The 9,973-nt window shown below is 40.0% G+C and overlaps 1 protein-coding gene across 2 annotated transcripts; it reads right to left on the bottom strand.

Moving 5' to 3' along the window:
- Positions 1–5,933: 5,933 nt before the first annotated feature.
- Positions 5,934–8,421, bottom strand: LOC135650265 (transcription factor bHLH123-like). 2 transcript variants are annotated; one of them, XM_065169544.1, is made up of 7 exons: positions 8,082–8,421; positions 7,417–7,984; positions 7,211–7,324; positions 7,058–7,123; positions 6,837–6,902; positions 6,700–6,747; positions 5,934–6,586 (listed from the first exon to the last, which is right to left on the bottom strand). In XM_065169544.1, exons 1-7 carry the CDS (start codon positions 8,378–8,380, stop codon positions 6,437–6,439), a joined length of 1,311 nt encoding a protein of 436 aa, XP_065025616.1. In that variant the 5' UTR covers positions 8,381–8,421; the 3' UTR covers positions 5,934–6,436. The 2 variants fall into 2 exon arrangements, with proteins under 2 accessions (XP_065025616.1, XP_065025617.1); XM_065169545.1 differs by having other exon boundaries at positions 6,843–6,902.
- Positions 8,422–9,973: the final 1,552 nt, after the last annotated feature.

The raw sequence follows: 9,973 nt of genomic DNA, 5'->3' as shown, positions 1-9,973 counted from the left end.
TATTTCGGCCTCTTTAATTCCCTCACCGCAGGAGACGCTCAGAGTTGAGTGAACGGGTGCCTTCCATCTGGTGGATTTGGCAGTGGCATGGGTTGCCGACAGACGCGCGTCACTCGATAACTCCACCGGGACACGGGACCTCACTGCGGGAGGAAATCGAATCCTGTCGCAAGTGGAAGAATCGTTCGCCTCGACAGAGACGTCGAACGCAAGAAATGTTGGGTCCAGCCCATATGTGGGCTTGGACAAATTGTGCCTATTGAGCCCAAATCACTAATTAAGGTGAAGTAAGGCAAATTAGGGCATGCAGAGAAAATGCAGAGCAGAGAGCAGCGTGCAGCGTGCAGGGTGCAGCGTACGTGCACAGTGAACAGCGACGACGTGCAGAGAGAAAAGAGGAGAGAGAAATAGAGAGAGAAAGTAAGGTTTCTGAGTTTTCTGCTTGACGATCGGTGGCCAAACGTTATCAGTTTCGGCCCAAATTTTATGTGGAGAATCCTTGCAGCAAACTCTACAATCCTAACGGTGTTGATCTGCGGTTTACCCTCTCTAAGGTACTTTCCTGCGATATCCACTCTGTGAGACCTAGAATTCTCTTTGGAGGAGATTCACCTATGTGATGAAGATATGGTATTCTTGAGCCAAGATCTATATTCTTGATGTTATTCTGATCCTCTAGTTATTCTAGAGAAGACCTACTGTAAACCTGTTATCATCATTATTGATAGTGGAAGTTTGAGGTGGACTACGGTCCCGTGGTTTTTCCCACATTGAGTTTTCCACGTTAAAAAGATTTGGTCTCACTGTGTGATTGATTTATTGCTCTATTGTTTATGCTGTGCTGATTGATATTTTCATTTGGATATCAAGTTGGTATTTTGATGAGGAACCTATTTTGATACACAAAGAGGGAAAGAATTATTCCGCATTAACAGGTTTCTTCCCAACAAGTGGTATCAGAGCATCAGGTTGTTTGGTGCTAGTTTTCTTGTGTGATTGAAATGGAGCAGTCAGATGGTATGATTAAATTGAACTCATCAAATTATTCCACTTGGAGGCGTCTGATGGAAGATTTGCTCTATTGCAAAGATTTGTATAAGCCTATCAAGGTTAAAGATAAACCTTCTATTATGGACGATGAAGAATGGGAAGTTTAACATAGAAAAGCTATTGCCTATATTAGAAGATGGATGGATATAAACTTGCATGAGCATATTTCAGATGAAACCAGAGCTGATGTTGTTTGGCAAAGGTTAGAAAATCTTTTTGCGAAAAAGACAGTGGGAAATAGAATTTCTCTCCTCAGAAGGCTTGTAAATTTGAAGTATAAAGATGGTGGTAACATTATTGAGCACATAAGCCTATTTCAGAGTCTTGCAAACAAGTTGGTTGCTATGAAAATGAATATAGATGATGAGATGCAGGGATTATTACTTCTCAGCTCTTTACCAGAAAGTTGGGAAACGTATGTGGTGACTATTTGTAACTCCACGCCAGAGGGGACTCTAACCATAGATATGGTTAAAGACAGTTTGCTAAATGAAGATGCAAGAAGGAAAGAACAGGGTGAATCTTCTTCTGGTGCATTTGTTACTGAAAAACAAGAAAGACGTGGAAGAAGTCATAGCAGAAATCCATATGGTTATAGAGGAAGATCCAAGTCTAGAAGAGATATCAAATGTTTTCACTGTAACAGACCAGGTCACATGAAGAAAGAGTGTAGGTTTTGGAAGCGAGAACAGAATGAAATGAAGAAAAATGAGAAAGAGACCAATACAGTTGCTGCTGAAGGTAATATCACTATTGTCTGTGATGAAGGTTGTGTTAGCCTTGTAGCTCAGGACAGTAATTAGGTAATTGACTCTGGTGCTTCATTTCATGTTACTTCTCATGGTGATTTCTTTAGATCTTACACTTCTGGTGATTTTGGTAATGTCAGAATGGGAAACAATGGTATATCTAAGATTGTGGGTATTGGAGATATTTGCTTGGAGACCAGTATTGGGAGCAAATTGATACTTAAAGATGTAAGGCATGTTCCAGATATTCGTCTTAACTTGATATCTACAGGTAGACTTGATGATGAGGGCTTTGCACATTATTTTGGTGAAAGTAAATGGAAACTCACTAAAGGTTCTCTAATTGTGGCAAAAGGAAAGAAGATTAACTCTTTTTATGTCATGGAAGCTAAGCTACACAAAGGAGAGATTAATGCAATTCGAAAAGGTGAAAGTATAGATCTTTGGCATAAGAGGCTTGGACATATCAGCGAGAAGGGACTTCAAACTCTTGCTAGAAAGCAGTTCTTACCAGAGTTGCAAGGTACATCTCTTAAATCTTGTGATCATTGCTTAGCTGGAAAAACACATAGAGTTGCATTTCAGACATATCCATCATCTAGAAGATCTGATGTTATTGATTTAGTTCATACTGATGTTTGTACTATGCAAACTAGAACTCTTGGAGGTGCTCTTTATTTTGTTACTTTTATTGATGACCATTCTAGAAAAGTTTGGGCTTTTGCTTTGAAATCTAAAGACCAGGTACTCGATGTTTTCAAGGAGTTTCATGTCAATGTTGAAAGGGAAACTGGCAGAAAGCTAAAGTGTGTTCGATCAGATAATGGTGGCGAGTACATGGGTCCTTTTGAGAATTATTGCAGGTTCCATGGTATCAGGCTTGAGAAAACAGTTCCTAAAACTCCTCAGCAGAACGATGTGGCAGAAAGGATGAACAGAACCATTGAAGAAAGGATTAGGTGTATGCTTTCCCATGCCAAGTTACCAAAGTCATTTTGGGGGGAGGCTATGAGAACTACAGTTGATCTGATAAATCTTTCTCCATCAGTTCCTCTGCTAGGTGATGTTCCAGAGAGAGTATGGAGAGGAAAGGATATATCTTATAATCATTTGAGAGTCTTTGGGTGTAAAGCATTTGTTCATATTCCCAAAGATGAGAGGTCCAAGCTTGATAATAAGGCAAAAGCATGTATCTTCTTGGGATATGGTCATGAAGAGTTTGGGTACAGATTATGGGATCCAGTGAACAAGAAGATTATTAGAAGCAGAGATGTTGTGTTTCTTGAAGACCAATTGTTTGATGATGGTGATAATGTTGAGAAGCCAGAAACCTCTGTTTATATTCCTTGGAGTTTGGGTCCAGTTCCTTCACCTGTAGTTCATGATGATCATGGGGGAGATGAACAAGAAGATAGTGGTGAGAATACCAGTGATGATACACCTACAGTTGATGATGCTGAACCAACTGAACAGGCACCTCCACCACCAGTTGAGATTCCATTAAGAAGATCCACTAGAGAGCGACAACCCTCTACCAGATATCCTCCACATGAGTATGTTATGCTTACTGACGGGGGAGAGCCAGAAACTTACCAAGAAGCTATTCTACATGAGAATAAGAATGAGTGGGTTAATGCCATGCAAGAAGAGATGAGATCCTTGCTTGAGAACCACACCTATGACTTGGTAAAGTTGCCTAAAGAGAAGAAAGCTCTCAAGAATAAGTGGGTTTACAAATTGAAGACTGAAAGCAATAGCTCACAACAGAGATACAAGGCACGACTAGTTGTGAAAGGATTCAGTCAGAAGAAAGGTATTGACTTTGAAGAAATATTTTCTCCGGTTGTGAAAATGTCCTATATCCGAGTTGTTCTTGGTTTGGCTGCCCGCTTGAATTTAGAAGTTGAGCAACTTGATGTAAAAACAGCATTTCTTCATGGTGACTTAGAAGAAGAAATTTACATGGAGCAACCAGAAGGTTTCAAAGTCAAGGGAAAAGAAAATCTAGTATGTAAGCTTAGGAAAAGCTTATATGGACTCAAACAGGCACCTAGACAGTGGTACAAGAAGTTTGATTCCTTTATGATGAGCCAAGGGTATGATAGAACCACATCTGATCATTGTGTGTTCATGAAGAAATTTTCAGATGATGATTTTATTATTTTACTGCTATATGTTGATGATATGTTGATTGTTGGCCATGATGTTGAAAAAATTGAAAAGCTGAAAAGAGAGCTAAGTAAGTCTTTTGCGATGAAAGACTTGGGATCGGTGAGACAAATACTTGGCATGAAGATTCTTCGTGATAGGAAGAAAAGGAAGATTTGGCTATCTTAGGAGACTTACATTGAAAAGGTTCTTGAAAGATTCAACATGAGTAAAGCCAAAGCAGTTTGTTCTCCACTTGCAGGTCATTTCAAGCTGAGTTCAAAACAATGTCCTACAAGTGAGAAAGAAAAAGAAGAAATATCCAGAGTGCCTTACTCATCTGCAGTAGGCAGTTTGATGTATGCTATGGTTTGTACTAGGCCAGATATAGCTCATGCAGTTGGAGTTGTTAGCCGATTTCTCTCAAATCCTGGAAAGGAACATTGGGCAGCAGTGAAATGGATATTAAGATATCTAAGAGGTACTTCCAGGTTGTGTTTATGTTTTGGCAGTGATGAACCTGTGTTAGAAGGGTACACAGATGCAGACATGGCAGGTGATACTGATTCCAGGAAGTCCACTTCGGGATTCTTAATGACATTTGCAGGAGGAGCAGTCTCTTGGCAGTCTAAGTTACAGAAGTGTGTTGCTCTATCAACCACAGAAGCAGAATACATAGCAGTTACTGAAGCCTGTAAGGAAACTTTATGGATGAAAAAGTTTCTACAGGAATTGGGCTTGAAACAGGAAGTATATACTGTTTACTGTGACAGTCAGAGCGTCATTCACCTCTCCAAGAATTCAACATACCATTCTAGATCCAAGCATATTGATGTGAGATATCACTGGGTTCGTGATGTGCTTGAGATGAAAGAATTACAGTTGGAAAAAGTACATACCAATGAGAATGGTTCAGATATGTTGACAAAGTCTTTGCCTAAGGAGAAGCTTGAAGAATGTAGGCGAAGAGCGGGCTTGGTACAGCCCACCATATGAGCTGGAGGGGGAGAATTGTTGGGTCCAGCCCATATGTGGGCTTGGACAAATTGGGCCTATTGAGCCCAAATCACTAATTAAGGTGAAGTAAGGCAAATTAGGGCATGCAGAGAAAATGCAGAGCAGAGAGCAGCGTGCAGCGTGCAGGGTGCAGCGTACATGCACAGTGAACAGCGACGACGTGCAGAGAGAAAAGAGGAGAGAGAAATAGAGAGAGAAAGTAAGGTTTCTGAGTTTTCTGCTTGACGATCGGTGGCCAAACGTTGTCAGTTTCGGCCCAAATTTTATGTGGAGAATCCTTGCAGCAAACTCTACAATCCTAACGGTGTTGATCTGCGGTTTACCCTCTCTAAGGTACTTTCCTGCGATATCCACTCTGTGAGACCTAGAATTCTCTTTGGAGGAGATTCACCTATGTGATGAAGATATGGTATTCTTGAGCCAAGATCTATGTTCTTGATGTTATTCTGATCCTCTAGTTATTCTAGAGAAGACCTACTGTAAACCTGTTATCATCATTATTGATAGTGGAAGTTTGAGGTGGACTACGGTCCCGTGGTTTTTCCCACATTGAGTTTTCCACGTTAAAAAGATTTGGTCTCACTGTGTGATTGATTTATTGCTCTATTGTTTATGCTGTGCTGATTGATATTTTCATTTGGATATCAAGTTGGTATTTTGATGAGGAACCTATTTTGATACACAAAGAGGGAAAGAATTATTCCGCATTAACAGGTTTCTTCCCAACAAGAAATCATACGTTGTAGCTTCGCGGCTCGAGAAATCTTGTGCTGGCTGATCTCGCTGATAAATCGGGTTGCAGGACTGTGAGATCCTGCAAAACCGTGAAGGCGTTCTCCCAATCTCGATACTAAATTATAAGAAAAATAAGAAGAACGAGATTCTAAGCAGACCAATCTGTGATTCCCATCACCACCACCAGCATGAGAGAATGAAAATAAATAAGTCAAACATTAACGCAATTATTCCTCAATAAAAATAAACTTCTTTATCATAAGAAAAAGAGGAGGTATGAATTGGCTGGCTGGTGGCATCCACTTATGAACACATGGAACAACAACAAGAGCCACCATCCTCTTGCCAGTCACCTTTCCTTGTTCCCTTCTGTTAAATGTTGCGCCTGTTCTTACACTTTGGCCACCTTTATGTAATACATAATTGCTATAATTATTACTTCCAGAGCTCTCTCTGTCTCTCTCTCTCTCTCTCTCTGTGGCCAGCGTCCATTTCTCCTGCAGTTATCCCGATGTCCGTCTTTTCTTTGTACTCTCTCCATCCATGCTTTTCTTACCAAGTAATTCTTCTTCTTAATTTCCTTCCTGTTTGATAAAAGTTCGGAAAGAACATACAATCCTTGTTTCTTAATTTCCTCCTCATATACAAGTCCCTATCTTTCTTTGCCTGACATTCTGAAACTTTATGGCTGGTAGTGATGCTTCATCGAAACAATCCTCAGCACGCTGTGCTCCTCCCTATCTGAAGCTTCCTCCAAATGTAGGGTGCCAGAAGTCTGCTGTGGTCTCGCTTGCCACCAGGTACGTGCTTGTGATAGGAACCAAACACAGTCCTCGGCTTCTGAGGTCTTGCTTCGTTTCATCGCAATCCATGGACTTGCTCGATATCTGCATTAAGAAGTTATTTATGCGTGAGTAATTCCACCATCCCTTGCTACACAGAATAATCATCAGCATAAGTTGAGATTGGCTCAAAGAAAAAGAAGAACATAATTTCGTACCTGGTGTTGCATGGGATGTCCATCTTTCAAGTATGGACTGCTTAGAACCTGAAGTTCAACGACGTATTTAGTCACTGCGGATGGGTTATTAGTCCAAGAACGATTCTGTATAAGAGAACAGAGATGAAGAGGCTTACACCGACTTGATCATGAAGGAACTTAATGTATTCGATGGCTTCTTGGAGAACCGATGCAGTGTCAGTCTGAAAGATAAAGAAAGAGGAACATTTCAGTTATAAAGCAAAAAGGGCATGTGAGTAGCTGAGAGACACACATGTAGATAGACATGTTCTTCAAGAGAACAAAAAGATAACGAAAAAGAAACAAAGGAAAGAAGAAAGAAGAAAAGAGAACTTACCTTTCCAAAAGGCGAAACTAGCTGCTGTAGAGCAGTGATTCTGTCCCCTAATTTCTCCTTTCTCACCTGCAAACATGTAATTAATCTGAAGGCTGGCGTACATGTGAAAGACCAAATGCCATTGATCAAAATCCGAGATGAGTCTATCCCTACCTTAAAGGTTGGCAATGGCGAAGGTGTTTCTATCCGGGGCTTTTTGACTGCAGGCTCGCTTCCGGTTTTCTTGGTGGAGGAAGAACATGAGTCCTGAACTCCTCCTGGACTTATCTGTGTAGATAATAAGCATAATAAAAGCCACTTGGTTTCCAAAACCTCAATGATCAGAAATATATAGATCATATATTAGTAATGATGCTTACCCTACAGGCAGCGAGATTACCGCACGTAGTTTGTGGCTGCATGACAAATTGCGAAGGTGTTGGAGAACACAAGATCGACTTCACATCACCAACCGAGGCAGCAGCAGAAGCGTTCCAGAAGAGAGTGTTGTTAGTGAACTGCGACTGTTGTTTAGAAAGTGGGGATTTTAGCAGCTGAGAGAATTTAGCCCACGAAGGTTGCCTTAGCTCATTCGAGCTTCCTTGATAGGCAACCAATGGAGACTGGTAGCGATTCATCACTCCACTGTCATGAATGCCTGATTCGTCTTGCGACATCACTGATGAGTATCCATAGGAGGCCGGAAAGTGATAACTGGCAACACCAACATCGCTGAACTCTTTACCGGAGCTGAAATGATGATGATGATGATGATGATGATCTAAGAAGCAAGTGTGGTCGATGTCACTGAATGGATTAGCTATCGAACTTTCAGCGCCTGTATGAACTTGATTTGAATCAACAGGTGGGTGTTGCCTGGTACAAGGTCTTGAACCAGGATCCTCTTGGAGCATGGCATGGAAACTGCCTTCAGGTCTTACACTATTCCTATTTCATTAAGCTACATATAATCAACGATATAGGATCTCCAACTACATGGAATCAAGAACATGATCTAGAAATTAAGCATGCATTAGATACGTACAGTAAGGATTTAGTCCAACTCATGGAGGAAGACGAGAGGCTGAAGCTTGGCGTGGTTGAATCGATGATCAACGAGGGGCAAACGTCAGAGTGTTGGACCTCATGAGTTTCTTGAGAGATCATCGAGCTGCCACCGGCCGATCCTGCTGCCTCACCGCAGGATGCCCAGCTAAAGGCTCTTCCTTCGATGTCAGCTGCTGCAGTTGAGCACGTGGATGCCTGCGCGTCAAAGCTCGCCCTCCCTTTAGGGTTCCACCAGCAACCTTCGCTGCATATCCCTGTGTGGAAATCTTCTGCCATCTCTCTCTCTCTCTATTTGTCTATGGTACGGCTCCTTAGGGTTTCGGTTGACGGAAAGCACAAAGGATGAGCTTGAGGCCATATCCTATATATTATAACCGGTGGGAATTCTATTGTTGAGGCTGTGGATATTATCGACATTTGACCATAAATAGGAAGACGAAGGCGAAGACGCGAAAGGAATTGACACCCTTCCTTCATTTTTTTTATCTTTATTAAGATATTCGGATTATTTAGTTAATATATTTGTTACACAGGTCTCATATATATATATATATATATATATATATATATATATATATATATATATATATATATATATATATATATATATATATATATAGTATATGTTATTTAATATAATATTTTTTAATTAAAAAAACTATTTATCTTCTATGGACTCTAATATCTTTTTAATTTTCACGTGGTTTTACTTTAATGGATTCAAAGTAGATTAGACAGAAGAAAACAAAAGGAGGTCATACTTTAATGATCATTATTAACCATGGGAGGTACAAAACTTCTTTTCATTTGTCTTCCTCCACTAGCTTTTAGAGGAATCTAGAGAGAAATATAACTAAAGTCCAATCTAAAATTTCTGTGTCCACCAATTACCACTACAAGCATGTTTAGTAGCTCTAAGAATGATTTTTACAAATTAATTCATCAAATTGTGTTATAAATTGAAACTGCTCTTTTTATGGGTAATCTATGTGAAGGCTAATTTTATCATGAGTTGGGTAGGTACGAATGCCTACTTGCTTTCTCCATTTACACACTTCTTTGAGCCTTTGAATAGAATATAACCTACATGCTTTTGTGTTAGCATATTACATATAAAATCTAAAAGTCGGATCTCTCATTGCTTTCCAGATGCTTCAACCACTTAAATTCTTTTACGGTGACTCAATCATCTCCTACAATTATTTTAGTGTTCTACACTCTGATTAGATTATTACATGTGTTCTGCCATCCTGAGCTTTCCAAGTATCACATTCTTATAAATCAGCACTCCTTGGTGGTTCAACAGCTTCTGCTCCTCATTTATACCGATTTGGGTGGTATGGCTTTCCAGCTCGAATTAATAGGACCACACTATACGATAGTGCTTGCCTAAACCATGTAATCTTATTTAACTTGCTCATAATTATCTTCCTAAGATGTCACACGATCATGGTTGATCGGATGATCCAGCTTGTGTGGGTCGTTCATGCAGTGATATTACCATACCATAGTTTCCTATCGATTTGCTAAAAGATTAGCAACGAGTGTTCACGCATTACTAGCCATCAGTACATGTTTAACCCGTGGCTCACCTGATTATATTTGGTCGACAAGATTCCGTAGCCTTGGGAAAGAAGGAATGGATTTGGTTCGATCAAGGAACATATCTTCCGTGACAACAAGCTTGCGTGACCTCAACTAATTAAGTGTGATAATAGTTGGATAACTTTGACGCTTGGCATTAACAAAATCCATAGGTAATCATATAGTGATCTTGTATTTTGTATTTTCCCTTCATTTGTGTCTTTCTTTCGGTATATATCGGTCAATAAAAAAAAAATTACTTAAAATATGATTCGTTAGGAGATA

This window comes from Musa acuminata, chromosome BXJ3-9 (genome assembly GCF_036884655.1).
Source record: "Musa acuminata AAA Group cultivar baxijiao chromosome BXJ3-9, Cavendish_Baxijiao_AAA, whole genome shotgun sequence".
Classification (NCBI taxonomy): Eukaryota; Viridiplantae; Streptophyta; class Magnoliopsida; order Zingiberales; family Musaceae; genus Musa; species Musa acuminata.
This window is presented reverse-complemented; position numbering and strand designations above follow the sequence as displayed.

Excerpts from the sequence above, each read along its gene's own strand:
- LOC135650265 (XM_065169544.1), bottom strand. The coding sequence starts at position 8,380 with ATGGCAGAAGATTTCCACACAGGGATATGCAGCGAAGGTTGCTGGTGG. Across the intron at positions 7,325-7,416 it reads GTAATCTCGCTGCCTGTAGG|ATAAGTCCAGGAGGAGTTCA; the intron begins GTAAGCATCATT and ends TTATCTACACAG. Across the intron at positions 6,587-6,699 it reads GACATCCCATGCAACACCAG|ATATCGAGCAAGTCCATGGA; the intron begins GTACGAAATTAT and ends TTCTTAATGCAG.